Source organism: Phascolarctos cinereus, unplaced genomic scaffold (genome assembly GCF_003287225.1).
Source record: "Phascolarctos cinereus isolate Bilbo 61053 unplaced genomic scaffold, phaCin_HiC Scaffold_4;HRSCAF=312, whole genome shotgun sequence".
Taxonomy (NCBI): domain Eukaryota; kingdom Metazoa; phylum Chordata; class Mammalia; order Diprotodontia; family Phascolarctidae; genus Phascolarctos; species Phascolarctos cinereus.
Window position 1 is genome coordinate 597,485,310 of NW_027555847.1, and position 18,840 is coordinate 597,504,149.

Here is an 18,840-nt window from a genome sequence, read left to right on the forward strand (position 1 = left end):
AGACACGACTGAAAACAATGAAACAGAGATAAATTACTAGGTCTGGAATAAAAAAAAAATCTTTAGTTCAAATTCTAGTTCTTATTACTACCTGAATGACCTTGGGAAAGTTGCTTCATTTTTATCAAATTGTATTAGACCAGAGGTTCTTACCCTTTCATGTGTCATGGACCTTTGACAGACTGCTGAATCCTATGGACCCCTTCTCAGAATAATGTTTCTAAATGCATAAAATACACAAAGTTATAAAGGAATCCAATGATATTTAAATATAGTTATCAAAATATTAAAAAATAAGTTCACAGACAATACTTTAAGGAACCCTGTGGATGATTTCTAAGGCTTCTTTTAAAATTATAGATCACGTTATCCTATAAATCATTCTGGTCATGTTCTTCTCAACATGCTCCAGATTGTTTTGTCCTTTTAAAAAGTTTTATTGACTTTTTTGTTTTTATATTACAAACATTTACTATTAATTATTCCCACTTTGTGAGAGATCTTTTGTAACAAAAAAGCAGTGAAACTAATAATACAGTGACTTCATCCGAAAGTGCATGCAATATTTCACATCTGTACCACTCCTCCCATTTCCCTATTGGAAAAACAAACAAACCAACCAAAATCTATATTCTCTTTTCTACCTCTACCCCACTGGAAAATAAATTTAAAAAAATAATTTTCTTGGAACAAATATGCATAGTTAAGCAAAACAAATTCTCTTAATGGTTGTATACAAAAACATATGTCTCATTCAGAACCTGAAATCTGTTACTTCTCTGTAATGGATAATGTGCCCTTCAGGACTGAACACAACACTCCAGATGCCTGCCCAGAGTGGGACAGCCATGTCCCAAATAGTGCAAAAAATGAATCACGTGAAGTGGTCAAATGTATTAGAATTCACACTATTTGAAGTTATAATTATGTAAAATACAGTAATAGGTTCCAGCCCAATAGAAATATGCAGTGAAAATTCAAATAATGTGCTACCTTATGGGATTCATAATTCACATTAATTGGATAGGAGGAAAATTGGAACTAAAGAAATATCATGAAGATGTAAGAATAAAAATATAGCCACTTTTTATAGCATAGCAAATATTTGATGACTCATGCTAATGGCTAAAAGATTCAAAACAGTAGATGATCAAAAGATTATTTACATATGGCTTTGCAATACCTTGTGAACTTGGGAGAATATCAGGGGTATTGTCCTAATTATCCTCTGTTTAGGTTAGTGTTTTAAGGATGCGTTATCCTAGTATACACCATCTGGCAGTGAAAGGAACATCCTGAATGACAGGGAGAGATACGTTTGAGATTCAGCCTTTGCTGCATGTAGTCTTCAAAAATGAATAATCAAGAGTTGGTTGTCCTGGGTAACCTGAAAGGGCAGCATAAAAACCCCCCAAACCCTAGAAATGTGCTTGCCTGCAACTTGTCAGATGGCGAGATGGCTATCAGTGAGTGGCACTTTAGAGATGAAAATCCTTAGTCCCAGATAGTGAAGGCTACTGACAATTAGTACACCTAATCCAGAGCTGCTAAAATGTCCGTGTATTGGTCAAATCCAAAGTAGACAGAAAAATAGGTAGTTGCTTGGATGTCTTTTGACATCCAGCTATTTTGTGTTAGGTAAGAAAAACATCCAGCTGTTTGGCTGGAATTTTCAATTTTTATCCAGCTGTTTGGCATTGTGAAGATATATTTAGTCAGAGTGACTTCTCAATTTATGGTTATCACCATTACTGTGGTTTGAGAGCAAATTTTCTATCCATAGTATTATCATAGGATTACAGATTTAGAGTAGGAAGAGACCTAAGAGTTCACTTACCCTTCACTTTATAGATGAGGAAACAGGCTCAGACAAGTTAAGTGACTTGCCCTAGGTCACAGTATTACAAAGTCATAATAATAATTAGTAACAACTACCAAAATTTATAGCACTTTACATATATTATCTCATTTGCTCTCATTTCAGTCTCATGCCAATCTTTAGACAAGTGCTGTTATTATTCTCCTTTCACAGATGAGGAAACTGAAAAAATGTTTAAGTGAATTGACTATGATCACACAGTTAGTAAATGTCTGAAGTGGTAATCAAGCTCAGGTCTTTCTGCTATACTTCCTACTTACCTAGTGAAATATCAAAGTTGGAATTTAAACCTAATCCTCTGACTTCAATTTAATTTCTCTTTCTGCTGTGCAATAATACCTGAGTGACAGAATAAATAACTTTTCCATTAAACTACTGAAAGATCGTGACTAAGTTATAGTATGAAATTTTACATATTATGCCCCTAAAGGAGAATAATATTTAGATATATAGATTAAAAATCATTTTCCTCTGAAATAAATGTGTGTCTATTTGCATGTTCATGTGTTTATACACTTGCATTCAGGCACATATACATTGTGTGTGTATATGTATGTGTATATATATATATATATATATTTATATATAGAGTATACACACATATAAATATTACATGCACATCAAAATAATTGACTTCTTTCCTTCCACTTTGGATTCAGCCAGTACATAGATGTTTTAGCACTTCTGAATTAGATATCCTACCTGTTGGTAGCTTTTACTCCATCTGGAACTAAGGGCTCCAAAACAATCATAGCATTACTAATTTAGTTTTTGCAAAGCACTATTAGTTTTCTCAGTAGCAGTCAGATCATCTAGTCTTACTACTGTACCTGGCAAACTGCAGATACCTAGCACACCATAACATTTATCAGCTTAAAAATAGTATATCTATAAAGAGAAGAGTCAAAGATGACTAAGGTTTCTAAGTGCTAGGAGCAGTGATTCCTAGACTTCATGTAATTTCCACATGTAGTTATTTGACATCTTCCAAAAATGCTACCTGGCATGCATTTTCACAATGAGATGGAATTCAAATAAATTTGCTTTTGAGAAAAAAATGATATATCTAAATAAAATACAGGTTTATCACCAATTTAGCATATTCAGCACATAACACTTTAAGCTTTAATAACATGTTTATTGGGAGCTTTCTATTAAGTCATTAATATTGTTAATATCAACTAATTAATATTAATTAAAGTTAATATTAAAAAGAATATAAAGATATTAAATTTAAGATACCACCACATTATCATAATCATATAATTAAAAGTGAACATACTTGTAATAAATAATAGAAATACTAGTAACAGATCTTTAATAACACAAATATTTTACTTGTATAACTTGAAATATTACTCATATAAGAAAGTTTTTGTTACCGAAACAGAAGATGTAGCCCAGGCATTGCAATGTCCTCTCCTTCCTTCGATATAGTAAGATTAAAAAAAAGTGGATTCAAAGTCTCATTTGCTTCTAAGAGTGATCCAGAACAAGGTAACACTAACCAGCTCATACATAATTTCCTTTTTATTTTGTTTTGTGCAGTTACTTATAATTTTCATGAGCTGACAAGTAATTTCTCCTAGAGCTGAAATAAAACAGATAGCTACAGTTTTATAATCCGCATAATGTAAAGAAAGAAGAGGTAGATGTCTTAATTTACAAATTGCCTCCAAAATTTTTGAGAAAATATTTTGTGGAGAAGTGTGTCATCTCCTCTTCCAAGTAGAGAAACACACAAGATATTTTCATTTCTGGGCTTTCTCATAGGATAGTATACCAAGAGGCAAAGCTTTAGTGCAGGGTTGATTTTCCTATCACTTTGATCTTGAAAGGGTATAGATGTAGGTTAACAGACATTTGACCATTTGTTATCTGCATCTAGCAAATAATTAGATAATTTGGCTCCTTGATCACTGGAAGAAAGAGGAGAATAGAGCTATCTTTAAAAGTCTCAATTTCAAGCTTGTCTATCTTCATGTGCCAGGTTAGCTCTTAGACTCCACGGAAAGAGAAAATCCTGCAATTTTGAAGGGACCTCTGAGGTCATACAAACCAACCCCTTTTCATATCTTCATTCCTGCATACAGTATCATCTATCTGAAGACCTCCAATGATGGAGAGCTCAGTGATTCCCAAGGAATCCCATTTCCCATTAGAAATGGTCTTTTGGGGAGTTCCTTCCCTTTTTATTGAGCCCACAACTTCATCTTAACATTTCTTTCCATTACTTCTGCTGTTGGGGACCATGTAGAAAAAATCTAATTGCTCTTCTGTACACAAACCTTTCTTATTCTTGAGGAGTGATATTATGTGCCCCATTAGACATCTTAGAATTTCTAGCTTAATTTTGCCTGTTCTTGAAACCAATATGCATATAGCTGGGCTTTGAGTCCTCTCATGATCTTGGTCACTGTACTGTGGAGGCACTCTGAACTGAAAATATATCTTAGAAGCAGTCTGATTGTTTAGGACAGATGTTCTATTAAAGATTTCCCTTGGCGAATTAGATATATACTGATTTGCATTTATTTGTTTGATTTCCCAATGTCTTACTCTTGAGTTAGTCTGATAAGTAAGATGTTTTCATAAAGGAAATGTTAACAGTAGGTTGAATAGTACATGCTTGTCAAATTGAACTGAATTTTCATTATGCTCTAAGTTTTTTGATAACTACACAGTGTACCTCTGAAAATACCGTCTATTCCTTCACTTGGTTGCGAAGACCAATGCATCTATATATAATGTGCCTAGTCTAAAATGTATGAATGTGACTTTGTTTATTTGCATCCCACAATGAATTGAATGGGAATCTTAGTGGAGTAGTATAAAAACAACTTTGGCTTTTGAGTCAGAGACCTAGGTTTGGATCCTGGCTCAGCCACTTAACTGTCTGTATCACATAGGACAAGTCATTTCATTGCTCTGAATGTTTGTTGTCCATAAAATGATGGACTAGATGCAATTCTATACCCTTACCAGCTTGAAATCTATGATCCATAGGATTGCAGCCTCTTTCTAGTTGTTATTCTCACAGACAAAAGCTGTGCTTTGTTCCCACTGAGGATTATTGAAATCAAAGAGGGGATGGAGGATATTTTAGGTAATTAAAAAAATCTACTTATGTGTCATCAATTAAGAAAACCACACCAGCATCAAAGAATTGAAGAGAAAGTCTATAAAAGTATCTACTAAAGGTGGCAATAAGAATGATGATGATTTTGCTAATAGAAATAGCTAATATTTATGTAGGGCTTACTATATGCCAGGCACTGTACTAAGCACTTTATAAATTATCTGATTTGATGTTTACAACAACCCTGGGAGGCAGATGTTATTATTATTCCCATTTAATAGATGAGGAAACTGAGGCAAATGTAGATTAAGTGACTTGCCCACAGCTAGTGAGTGTCTGAGGCAGGATTTGAACTCAGATTTTCCTGGTTCCAGGCCTGGCTCCCTAGCCACCGTACCACCTAGTTTCTAAAAATGGAATGAAAAAGGGATTCTAAATAAAAAGGTTTTAAAAATAATTCTTTATTAGTTTGTTCATTTTGTTATTCATTTGCTATTCATTCAAAAGTACTTATCAAGTGCCTATTCTGTGCATTGAATGGGTTTGCTGGAGCCAACCTGAATGGGCTTCTGAAGCCAGTTGTTAAATTTTCTGTGTCAGCATTTATTTACACTTTGGAAACTGGCAAATACTTTAAGTTAGGGCTCGACTTATTGCTTTGTTGATTGTCTAGACTTAAGGAAGTGATGGAGAAAAAGTTGCTGTGCACATTAAACTTAAAAGTATATTGTAAATGCATTCCTACCTACTCTTCCCCTTCCCCCAGTCACTTGTGACATTTTTCTAACACTACACTGTAGTTCATGGCTCTATGAAAGGCACGCAAGCTGGTAAGTGTTATGTGAATGTGAAGTTATTATTACTTTTGAGAATTAAAATTAAAAGAAGAAATTGAAGATGAAAGAACTACTGCCAACGTGGATACTGATTTTTTCCCCCATCTAGACGTTTAATCTAGTCAATTCAGGCATCACTGATTTCTCATCTTGGCATGTTTTTGTTCCACTATTTAATTTGTACAGTAAATTTGCATGTTTTGAACACAATTGGCTAAGATTTCAAGTAACAGTTAACTGCTTTTGTTAAAGGAGACACACTAGGGCATACAAATCAGAGTTCTTCATTATGCTACTGAATTATATAATAGCTAATTATTTCCACTAATTTAATAAACAATGGTGGTACCAATCAGGTAATATCTAGAAATAGTGCAATGAAAACTTAATCAGAAGTCAGGCTCAGCTAACGCCAAACAATAAACATCAATTAAAATGAATGTCATAATCTTATTTTCTTTATCGATTTAGGATAATTGATTGAGTTCTTTAGCTGAATCAGGAGGGAAGATTAGAGTCACAAAAAAGTCATAGCTTCTTTAAGTCTGATTTTAGGAACTGTATTTCATAGCTGAGTACCTTTAGATTACTTTTGATTATAATTTTTGATGATGCAGTAACCACCATGTTCCTTAGACATTACCAAACAACTCTCCATTCTACCAGGGTAAGGAATTTTAAAATTTAGGGGCTAGCTTTTTAAAAAAATTATTTAACTTTAAATAAACAAATATTTATTAAATGCCTATTACATGTAAACCAATGTGCTAGGTGCTGGGGATACAAAGGCAAAAATAAAATAATTCCTATACTCAAGAAACATACATTCCAGGGGAGGAAATCAAATTGTATACAGATAAGGAAATGCAAATAATTTAAAGTAATGTAAAAAGTGGAAGTGGGGATCAAGAAAGGCCTATGAATATTATGATAAGAGATTTCTACAGTAAATTCAGATTTGGAATAGAAAGAAATGGAGGAATGAGAAAAGAGTCTAAGTAACCACATAGCATTATTTTGGAGAGAATTTTATGTCATGACAATTAAACTGTTTAGGCATTTTCAGTTTTTAAATCATTCTAAGTATTTTTTCAAGACTTGAAATAAGATGAGAAATTTGGTATGTAGGAGTAATAGCTTTTCTTTGAATGCTTCTTCCAAAAAAGGGAAGGTTGTATTTTATTCTTATATCTATAACAATTGATAGAATGAATTAGAATCCCAGGACTTTCAAAGAATAGTTTTATGTATCCAATTGATAACCCAACTTTGAGGCCCTCTATGAAGGCAAGATAGCCTAATGAATCAAAGGAAGAGGATTTATGATATTTTTTTCTTCTACTGGCCCTGTTGTTTTTCTTCTTTTCTGCCTCATTTTTGTCATCTAAAAAATCAGACTACAGGTAGAATCTCATTTTAACTTGTCCCTTTGTAACATTCAGTCCAACACAGTAGAACAATTTCTATGTCTCATAGCCTTGGTTGCCATTACTGGTCTGTATGTAGCACATTGGGTTCAGTTGAAAAATCCTGTAGAACAGATGTCTTCAAAAATCTCTATCCATTTTGTAGGAAATTTGAGGTGTCCTTCGGATATGAGATTTATGTACAGCAATTGAGTTGAATACTTATATGTTGTTAAATATTTTCACCAAGATTTGATATGTTTTTCCAAAATAATGATTTTCGTGATTGGTGAAATGGCTTTTTTGGGGGTTACAAAGAGTTAATGTTAATAATAAATATAGCTGGGGCAGCTAGGTGGCACAGTGGATAAAGCACCAGCCCTGAAGTCAGGAGGACCTGAGTTCAAATCCAGCCTCAAACCAAACACTTGTCACTTACTAGCTGTGTGACCCTGGGCAAGTCACTTAACCCCAATTGCCTAAAAAAAATAATAAATATAGTAAAGTGATAACCTGAGCTGGTGTTAAGTTCTTGGATGATTTTTTTTTAAAAGATCTTTTCTTGAAGATAGAAGAGAGCTAAAATATAAAGTCATAGAATTGTAGAACTGGATGGGCACTTATAGGTCATCTAATCTTACCCTCTTATTTTAGAATGAGGAAAGTGAGGTCCTTAGGTCAGTTGACTTTCTCAAAGTCCTGCTGGTAATTAGTGATTGAGCAGGGAGCAAAAATCCAGCCACCTGACTCCCATTAAATACTCAGCAAACAATAATTTAAATATAATATCCATACTCTAGGTAGCCACTGACTTCCTCCTATTTCTCCTCTTTTTGTTATAAATGCTGCAGCCAATTTACATAGCTCTCCTGCCCTGAAGTTAGACCAGGTGCCTCGGATCTAACAGACAGCAATAATCTGGTATAGCTCTGCCGGTGGGGTGAGATCAGCATAAGATTTTGAGGGAGAGGCTCTGCATTATGGGATGGCTGTTATGACACCAAGTCTGTGGAGCACATGGCCCTTGTTCATTGTTTCCCCCAGAAATTGGGCTGGCAGGTGGGATTGGAGGGGCAGGAAACTGTGAAGGCAGTTGCTGGTGAAAAGAATTATCTACAGTGGAAAGACTCTGATATCACCCTGCAGTGCACAGAAAGCAGTTACCAGGAGTCCTGGCAATCATGGTTGGCAGCACACCACCTTTTTCCTTTGTTGTTTTCCTCTAGCCACTATTAATTAGGAAAGTGACACCAGTGGTAGCAATCCAGACTCTATAGGGGGTCTTCTGTTGTATTGGGAAAAGAATGCCTTGGATGATTTCTTTTTGTCTTCTTGCACATGGAAATTAGCTCTTCCCCACAGGACTATATGGAGCACCTTTTTGGCAACAAAGGAAATGTTACTATACCATTGGTGTATGGTAACATAAACCATACCTGTGGTCTAGTGTATATGCACTGGTAGAGAGCCCTCCTGGGTAGGAAGGACACTGTCATCTATCAAGAGGAGATTGTAAGATGTTGGATTACACCTTGACTTATTCTACTGCCCTGGCTTAGATTCTCCTTATAAAACTGGGAGCACAGAAGGCAATCTAACTTTTGATCATGTCCACATGTATGGTTATAATCTATGTACTTGAAATTGTGGACAGCCATGATGTGACACCATTGTGAAATATTAGATCCAAAGTGAGTTTTAGGTGAGGTCAGAGATTAATCTTGGAGTTGGAAGTGGGACCCTAATTCCTTAAAAAAAAGTATCGTAATGACTCAGAAATAACACAGGGAGAAGATAGACTTATCTCTTAGGGTCTTGGTTTTCTGTACTGTAAAATTAGCTCTTTAATCTTGTATATTCTTTGGTTTATTCTAATTTGTAGAACTTCTACAATTTCTGTTTGCTATTTAACTTGAATAAGTGGATTTGTTTGCTATTTGTGATGGTCTTCATGTAGGACCTACTGCTCACTTACCTTCTAGCTCACTCTCCAGTCTGATATGTTCATTGTTCATTCGTTTGTTGTTTGTCCTTCATTCTCAAAGAGGACCATCGCATGAGGAAGGTGATGTCATGACTTGCAAGTGAATTCGGTTTAAGTGAGGGAGGGTTGTGCAAAGTCACCAGCCTCACTTTCTCCTCCAAAGCCATCTGGTCCAGTGTCAGGATGCAGATCAGGACAACTGGAGATGGCCCTGGATGCAGTGGGAGACCTTAACTTTTTAAGCTAAGGTCTTTTCCAGGTCTCAGTTTGACTGAGGTAATACCCATTCAGTGATTAAGGCTAGGTAAGAAATGAGGCAGAGAATGTCTTCTTTTACATAGTCAAAAAAAAATCAATCTGGAAGGGGAAGAACAGGGTTTCTGGCCAAAATGAAAACAATTGCTATTTATACTCACCCTCAGCCATCCAGACCCAAACAATGACCAAGTGAGTCTTGTGCTGGGACCTATTGTTGGCCAATCAATGAGAGTCAGAGTGATTTGCGTTTAAGGCATGGTCCTTAGAAATCTAGCTTGTAAAGTCCAAGATATCTTGTGAGGTTTCAAAGACCAAAATTTATATTCCTTTGGGTAGAGCACCCGTAGGTAAGGGTATGATTTCCTATATGGACAGAGGGAGAAGAGGGAGGGAAGGAAAGAGGGAGAGAGGGAAGGAAAGAAGGGAGGGAAGAAGGAAGGAAGGAGGGAAGGAAGGAAAGAAGGAAGGAAGGAAGGAAGGAAGGTAGGGAAGAAAGAACTGTGTTGCCCAACTGGAAGTGGCCAATTGGGTCCCCAGTGGGGCAGCTATAACTACTCACAGACTGTTGTTTGTCTTTCATTTTCTAAGAGACAATGACACCAGGAAGGTGAAGTCATGACTTGAGTGAGGGAGGGCTGTGCAAAGTCACTAGCCTCACTCTCTCCTCTGGTGCCATCTCAATGAGCAATGAAAGCGTAATTATGATTAAATAGTCAATAATGATGCCCCTTGGTTAGAGATCTAGGCGCAAATCCCCTTAGATTTATCCTATGACTGCTGCTATTTGACATTGTAAGAGTGTTATTGTAAAAGAGTTTAGCCCCAGGTATTTTCCTTTCTGATTCAGGCAGCCTCTCCTTGGAGAAATGGTCCATAAGGAAACAGTCTTCCTAATCTGAATTTTCTAAAGATGAGGTGAGTGAACATACTGCATATGAATAGGTATGAGAGAGACATTAAGTAATATCATATTAATCATATCAAGAAGTCGGTTCAGGTTTGGAGGGAATGATTGAGGGTAATAGGATTATGCCTCAGATCTAAAGGGACCTCAAAGGTTGTCTAATTCAACCCTTTCATCATATAGATGAAAAAAAATGAGGGTCGAAGAGTTTAAATAGCTTGCCATTAGGGGTAGGATTTGAGCCCAGGTTATTTGACTCCAGAGCTAGAATTCTTTCTGCACCGAACTCTTTGTTCTATGTACTAGTTAGTTTGGAAGCTGACCAACTCTGTCATAATAACTGAAATCAGCATGTCTACTTCTGTCTCTTCCAAAATTACTTTATGCAGAGGCTATATGAGAAAATGCCCTGAACCTTGAGTATGGGGAAATTTGTTTTCTAAAAGATATATGTCCTATAAGGGAATGATGTGAAGGCCTGTGGAGGTTAGGATGTAATCATTTTCATTTCTCTTCTTCTACTTTGCTGGAGAGGATTTCTAGTCATCATGAAAGATGTTTAAAAATACCCCTTCAGCTACAGAGAACATACATTACAATTCTGGGAGTCCATATGACTGAAATTAATGAGTTACTAAAGTCATGGGGATTGAATGAGCTGAGCTCAGTTTGACAGAGGACAGTACAAAAGTACAGGTCTTTGTAGTGGGGGAATTTATAGGCTTCTCATTCAGTCCCTCTGAGGAATGATCTAGATTCAGAAATTGTTTATGGTCTATGAAGAGGAGAAATGAAATTAGGTGAGGGTGAAGGTAAAGATGAGAAACTACAGAGGGAAGATTTGCAGGAAAATGACGTAAAGGGCTAATAAGCTGGCCAGTTTTGTTGGTTGGTCAATGTCACCTGATGATTTTCAGGACAATATTCTCAATCAGGTAGACATTAGAGGAGGAATTGGATAAAGGGACAGATTGATATGAGTGGTGGGTGGAATCATAAAATTCTGAGTTAGAAGTAACAAGATAGAATTTGTCTAGTCCAGTGGTGTCAAATTCAAATAGAAATGGGATCCCTGCGGGCTACATATTGACTTGGAAAAAGACAAATTAGCATTATCTATGTTGTATTGTATTTTTATTTGTTTTGTTAAATATTTCCCAGTTATACTTTAATTTGGTTCCAGCAGCATCTGGAAGTTTTTCAGGCCCTCTGGTCTTGTCCACCTTCATATTCAATACATTAAATTGCTTTCGTTATTTCTCTTGGAAGGATCAAAGCCCATCAGGTGGCTGACCTGTTGGTTTGTTCTGTATATTTCACTCTCGTTTTGGGCTTTGTTGAAAAAATATTTTATTTTTCTCCTTTGCTGTGCTTATTACTTACAATGCAACTCTGTTCATTGATTGGAAACATAATTATGAGGAAGTAGCCCTAGTGACAACACCTCCTGGTAACTCTCACACAATGGTGCATGGCTTTGGAAGCTGTTAGATGGCTGATGAAGATAAAAGCAGCTAGCATTTTATAGTGCTTTAAGTTTTGCAAAGCACTTTACATATATAATTTCATTTAATTATCCCAATAACTCTATGAAATAGATGCTATCATTATTCACATTTTACAAATGAGGAAACTGAGGCATGGGGAAGTTAGATGACTTGCCCAGGGTCATAGAGCAAGTATCTGAGTCTGGATTTGAACTTATTTCTTCCTGACTCAAGATACAACACTCCATCTATCTACATGGCTGTTTCAGTATACACACGCATGCATGCATGTGTGCACACACACATATGCACACAGACATTTAAGATACCTTCCTATATGAGGGTTGCTTGTTTGGTTGGCAAAGGTACTATCAGATAAGAAATTATTATATAATAGCTAATATTTATAAAGCGTTTTTAAGGTTCACTTGATCCTCACGACAATGCTGGGAGGCAGGTGCCATTATTTTCCTCAATTCACAGACCAAAAAACTGAGGCAGACAGAGGTTAATTGATTTGCCTTGGTTTACACAGTCAGTAAGAATCAGAGGCTGGATGTCTTCATGAATTGCAGACCCTGCGCTCTATCCACCGAACCACCTAGCTGCTTAAGTGAGTTAGAATTAATGCCAAGGTCTACACTGCTCTTCCTGATCAATTTGTTTGGATATACTTCAGGCCCACATATGATGCTTTCTGATTTTGCTCAGGGAGCAGCACAAATACAGGATATAAAGGCAGAAAGGGCCTTAAAAATCATCTTTCCCAATCCTCTTATTTTAACAGTGAGGAAACTGAAGTCCTCAACTGGTTGCTATTATGTAAGAAATTCTTTTGGAGATAGTAGTGTGGTCAGTGCATATTGCAGGTTCCCTGTTTTGGGGGATGGGGCTCTGAAGTATTTGCCAGTGCTTGGTTATCACAAATGATTATAGGCTGTGCCACTGTGAAATTGAAATAACTGACAGGCACCCCTTGGATGATGATTCCAACCCTTGACAACTTCTCCACTGGTTTTCATGATGAAGGAAGGAAATTGGGACAAATTGAGCAAAAGGTGAATTGTATTAAAGCCCTTGCTTTATGGGGCCCCAGGTATCTTCCCACGCTAATTCATCTACTCAGCTGCAAACTGATCGCCCTAAAAGGCAGGTCTGACCAGGTCATGCTCCTTATCATTCAATAATCTCTACCACCTTCCCATTACCGTAGGGTCAAATACAAAATCCTCTGGCTTTTAAAGGTCTTCATAACCTGGCGCCTCCTTCCTTTTCAGTCTTCTTCTACTTTACATACTTTGTGATCCAGTGACCCTGGACCCTTGCTGAACTTCCTTCTGTTCTTTGGCCATGATGCTCCATTTCCTGACTTGGAATGTTCTAGCTGGCTATCCCTAGTGCCTAGAACTCTCTCCCTCCTCATAGCTTTCCTAACTTCCTTCAAGTCTCACTTCAAGGGCTCAGCTTCTGCAAGAAACCTTTCCAAGTCTTTCTTGATCTTATTGCCTTCCCCTGAGATTATATCCAGTTTATCCTGTATATCCATCTGTTTTGTACATAGCTGCGTGTTGTCTCTACCCTTAGACTATGAGCTCCTTGAGGCTATGCACTTTTTTTCTTTCCTTCCTTTGTATCCTTAGTATTTAGCACAGTGTCCAGTGCTTAATAAAAGCTAGTTGACAAATTGGCAGGCAAATTATTTATTTGGTTTTATCCAATGGGCAGAATGTGATAAGAGTTTCATATAACTTTATTAGGGCTCAGTCTGCTTCCAAAAAACTTTGTAGGAAAATGCAAGATCACTTGATATTTTCTAAAATTAAACCTGTGGAGTAGAGATATTAACATTGGAGATTACATTCTCCATGGGAATGACTTGAGACACTAAAAAGAGTCTCTAAGGACTAACTGGGCTGAGCAAATATAGCATTGGGATGCCATTTTATTTTTCAGTTACAGGCAGACAGTAGGATGGCCCTTTTACATTGCTGCTTCCTATTTTCTATTTAACGTTAAAAAAAAAGCCAGACACAAAAGAAATGAAATAGTTATTGAAGGTAAAAGCTTTTTAAAAATAGTAAAAATTCCAATGCCTTCTCATGACATAACGGTCGCCCTGGGTTCTTGAAGGCTATGATAGTGGAGTTCAAGCTCTGACAGATCTTGCCAAGCTAGAATGGATGATTTCAAAGGGATGGAGTTGGGGTGTGTGTGTGTGTGTGTGCGCGCACGCACTATGCTGGGGACGGTGTGGAGGTCTTGATGAATAGTTACATTCAAATATTTGAAAGATTGTCATCTGTAAGTAAAAACAGATGTCTTCTGTGTAGAGCCAGAGAACAGAATTAGGGGTGATGACTGGAAGTTACAAAAAGCTAAATTGAGTTGGTGGAAGGAAAAACTTCCAAAGGGAGAAGGGCTGCTTTGGGAGGTTGTGAGTTACCCTTTGCTAGAGGTCTTCCAGCCAAAGTTGGGCATGCAGTAGAGGGAATTATGATTTGGACTGGAAGGCTTCTAAGGTCCCTTCCAACTTGGGAATTCTGAGGATTTATACAAAACCAACTGCGTCTTTTGTATTATTCTTTATCACCAGCTTGGCCAAGGTCAGTCAGTCAATAAGCATTTATTTATTAAGCACTTTATTAATCCAGGCACTGTTCTAAGCACTAGGCAAAAATATTCCCTTCCCTCAAAGAGTTTACAATCTAATGGGGGAGATAATGGGCGAACAACTATGTACATTACATACAAGATATATTCAAGGTAAATAAAGAGGGAAGGCATTAAAGGGGTGGGGGAGCGAGACAGTCTTCTTGTAGAAGGTGGGATTTTAGCTGAAGGAACTTGAAGGAAGCCAGAGAAGCCAGGAGAAGTAGATGAGGAGGGCAAACATTCTAGGCATAGGGGGCAACCAGTGCAGAGGCATGATGTGGGGGAGATGGAGTGTCTTGTGGGAGGAACAGTGTCTCAGGACTGCAAAGTATATGATGGAGAGTAAAGTATAAGAAGACAAGTTGAGGTTTCTTTTTTGGCCCCAACAGCTCTTGAAGATCCTTTATAAAGTCTTTTAAGTGATTGAACACTGCTTTAGTCAAGGAAACACCCACATAGAGGACTTCACAGAACCTAAGGATGTAAAATTTCTGATGAGATTGAAAGGCTTGTGAAGGGTCAGGCAAAGTCCTTGGCAGAGACTAGAAAAGGCTACAAGTTCAAAAGGTAAAGTGGCCAGAGGGGACTTGAGGCAGCTAGATTTCTTTGTGAGAAGGGCTTTGTAAGTGGCTGGATAGAAAGAGAGACTCCTCAGATGAAGGGTACCTTCCCTACGGTTTGTATTTGAAATCAGAAGCTTATGTATTATGTATCCGAGAAGGTAAAGGATAAGGTCTAGACCTGTAATTTATTTGGTGTTCATTCATTAAATAAACATTTGTAAAGCACCACAATGCCAGGCACTGTGCTAAGCACTGGGGATACAAAAAGAGGCAAAAGACAGTCCTAGCCCTAAAGGAGTTTATAATCTAATGGAGGAAACTACATGCAAACAAATATGTATGAAGCAAGCTATATACAACACAGGATAAATAGGAAATAACTAGCAGAGGGAAGGCACCAGAATTAAGACAGCTTGGGGAAGGCTTCCTGTAGAAAGTGTGAAGTTAGTTGGGACTTAAAGGAAGCCAGTGCGGTTAGTAGTTGGAGTGTAGGAAGAAGCATGTTTCAGGTATGGGGGAACAGCTATAGAAAGTAGGAAGTTCCCTCTGGTATGAAGTGGCTAGACCTTGCCCTGAGTTTATCTTTATCTTCCCCCCATCCAAGAGGCATCATGGCTTATTGGATAGGGAGCCAACTTTTCAGTCAAGAAGACCTGGATTCAAGTCCTGTTTCTGACACTTATTAGCTGTGTGAGCAGGGATAAGTTATCTAATAATATGAATTGAAGATAAAATTAATTTGGAAGGGGAAATGGTTGAAGATCTGTACATGACTGTATGACCCCAGGCAAGTCACTTAACCACCCACTGCCAACTCTCTAAGATATAAATTGCCAAGAATGTGCCTCTTGGGTGGACGAAGGTGAAGATAAACTAGGGCAAGCTCTAGCCACTTCATACCAGACTTCATGTAGGCCCAGAGCTAAAATGATAGAACAAATAGCTGCTTACCTCTCCCAGGGCACAAATTGTACCCTGTGAAGTTGGGAGTAAAAAACTAAGCTGATTAGAGTTTAATTTTATTTGTTAGGTTTTACAGAGTAAGGTTACAATTTCATTTTATCTAAAATGAATCTATGATTTAATACCTATGGCTCTTCTATGAAGTTATTTGTGAAAGGAAATTGATATTTGTAACATGGTTTATTGGATAGATGGCTGACTTTGAAGTCAAGGTGACCTCAGTTCTATTTCTGCTTCTGACACATCCTAGCTGTGTGACATAAACTTTTAATGTTCCAGAAAACTTTCTAGGTTTCTAAGTTACAGGCAAGTTGGAGATCTGTAATGGTAGAGGGAGTTTTCACATTGGGAGTTCGTCCCCATGATGAAATCATAAGCTTGAACCAAAGATAAGCTACATCCATCACAGACCCCCAACATGTTTCTTTTTATGTTATTATTAAGCAGGAGACAAATTCATCTTTAGGGTTTATATGAGAAGAAAACCTTTAATTTTTGATATAATACTTATGTTCTTATCTTATTTATATAGATGGGTAAGAAATAAATGGTGAATAAAAGCAATAGAGGAAGAGAATTACATCAATATATAAAATATTAACCAAGAAAACATTTCATATTTAACCTACTGGACACGTTTTAGGGAGTTTCCTGAGGATCAGCTAGGTGAGATGACTGTTTAAAGTCACACAGCTAGGTCTGATTTGAACCCAGTTCTTCCTGACTCAGGCACTCTATCCTCTACAGTTATCCCTTCCACATCACAGCTTTCCCCATGGCAGTTTCCATATATCCCAAATCATATAAGAAATTAAATGGGAATTTTTTGGGAGTTTTGTAGAAGCCACAGATGAAAATTGAAGGTCAGCAGATGACAGGAAACCTATGACTAAATACTTAACCCAAATTTCACAATAAGGTATTGTAAACACCCCATAAAAAAAGAAATTTCTCTCTACTCTAATTGGCTGTCAGATGATCGCAGCTCACACTCCCATTGGCTGTAGCTTTATCCCTGCCCTCTCTCTCTTTTTTTGTTGTGATTGGATAAGAAAACATTTGACCACAGAGTATTATTGATTTGGTTATTTAGTCACATTATTTGCTTATTTAAACAGGTGGTTTCCCACTTCTCAGGACTACTTGAAAGCTTTTTTTTTCTTTTACAATTATTACTTAAGATTTTTATTTATCATGAAATCACATTAATTTAACAAAAAATATTTTGCTAAGCACTACAGAAAGCTTTCCTAAAGAACCATTTCCCCTCCCTTTCTAAAATAAAAGCTATCTTTACCTTCAATACATTTTATTTATAAATTTTTAAATTTTTTTTAGTAGCTTAGTACTTTCCATGTGACAGTATAGATAAAAAAATAACACGCAGAGAGCTTGAAAGGTATGGACCCTGCTGCTTTATAATTTCAGCAGCACTTCTATCTTAGTGCTTTTAAAATAGCCAACTAGACAGCTTCAATTTTAGGTGTGAAATGAAAAGAAGGAATCTCATGCCCAATCTCTCTCTGAGCTCCTAGGGAGTGAATCTGCCCTTAGGGAAGGCCAGATCTTATTTTATTTGTCCAATATTGCATAGATAGACCGTAGATGTGTAGAAAGACGATGGTTTTTTAGTTCCACTGCACTCAGCTGTGCAAACTTATCTTTTTAGGGCCAAAGAAGAACCCAAACCCCAGGCGACGCAGTAAGTAAACCAAGAGTGCAGTAGACTTCCTCGCCCTCTGTCCCACTCTGCTTCCCGCCCCTCTAACGGTATTAGCTTAACACTAATACTTGGTAGACTGCAGCTAGTGTGTCATTTGCTGCTTTCTCGACTGGCTTGTAAGACAGCTAGCTGCCTGTAGCTTCTTACTTCATCCACGATAGTGGCTGGATGTGGTTTCTTGCTGCCTGCTTGTGGATTGGTGAAGTGTCAAACCTTTATTTCTCTCTACTCTAATTGGCTGACAGATGATCGCAGCTCACACTCCCATTGGCTGTAGCTTTCTCCCCGCCTGTCTCTCTCTTTTTTTTGTTGTGATTGGATAAGAAAACATTTGACCACAGAGTGTTATTGATTTGGTAATTTAGTCACATTATTTGCTTATTTAAACAGGTGGTTTCCCTTTAGTGGGATCACTGAGCTGGTAAATAACGTTCTTCAACCACAACACAAACAACAAAATGAAAAGGAGCCCCAGACGTAAGTAAGCTGCTCTATGTAGACTAAATATCGTCTCTTAGTATAACACATTGTAGAGTATGTTTTTTTTTTTTAATTGCCCATGGAAAAGAATACCCTCAGGAAAGTCTCCTCGTTAGATTGTGAAGACCTTTGGTTGACATCTGGCCCCTAGAAATTAAGAAGAAGGAACATAGGATAATAGGATTTCCAAGGTGGAAAGGACTTTAGAGATAATATATAATGTAGTTCTCTCCCACTCCACATGAGGAAACTGAGATTGGGAAAGCAACTTCCGCAAGGTCATATAGGGAGTGTCTGAGCCAGGATGTGAGTCCAGGTTTTCTGACTCCAAATCCAGTTTTCTTTTCTTGGCACCATGCAACAAGTTTTAAAAAATGGAAACTATGGAGGAGATAAAAAGACAATTTTCTCTGAAATTCCTGTATAAATAGTATAAACAGTATGCACTACTGAAAATATCTCTATTTCCAGTAACAGGCTCAATTATTTGTCTCATCTGAAAACTTCAAAAATTGACCAGCCCTTTGATGCTTTAATGATTTCATTTAATGATTTTTTTAATAGTTAAAACATTTGTAATGTCATTGTGTGAATAATCCCTCCATCTATGGATACTGTGATCTTTC

General features: G+C 37.1%; 1 protein-coding gene across 1 annotated transcript in view; it reads left to right on the forward strand.

Annotated features, from left to right (window-relative positions):
- The window catches only part of LOC144454172 (regulating synaptic membrane exocytosis protein 2-like), a 238,910-nt gene that overhangs the window by 105,319 nt on the left and 114,751 nt on the right, over window positions 1–18,840 (forward strand). Inside the window, exons 2-3 of the mRNA XM_078151795.1 lie at window positions 17,681–17,713; window positions 18,125–18,211. Of these exons, the coding sequence (XP_078007921.1) occupies window positions 17,681–17,713; window positions 18,125–18,211 (120 nt within the window). The remainder of the gene's footprint in view (window positions 1–17,680; window positions 17,714–18,124; window positions 18,212–18,840) is intronic.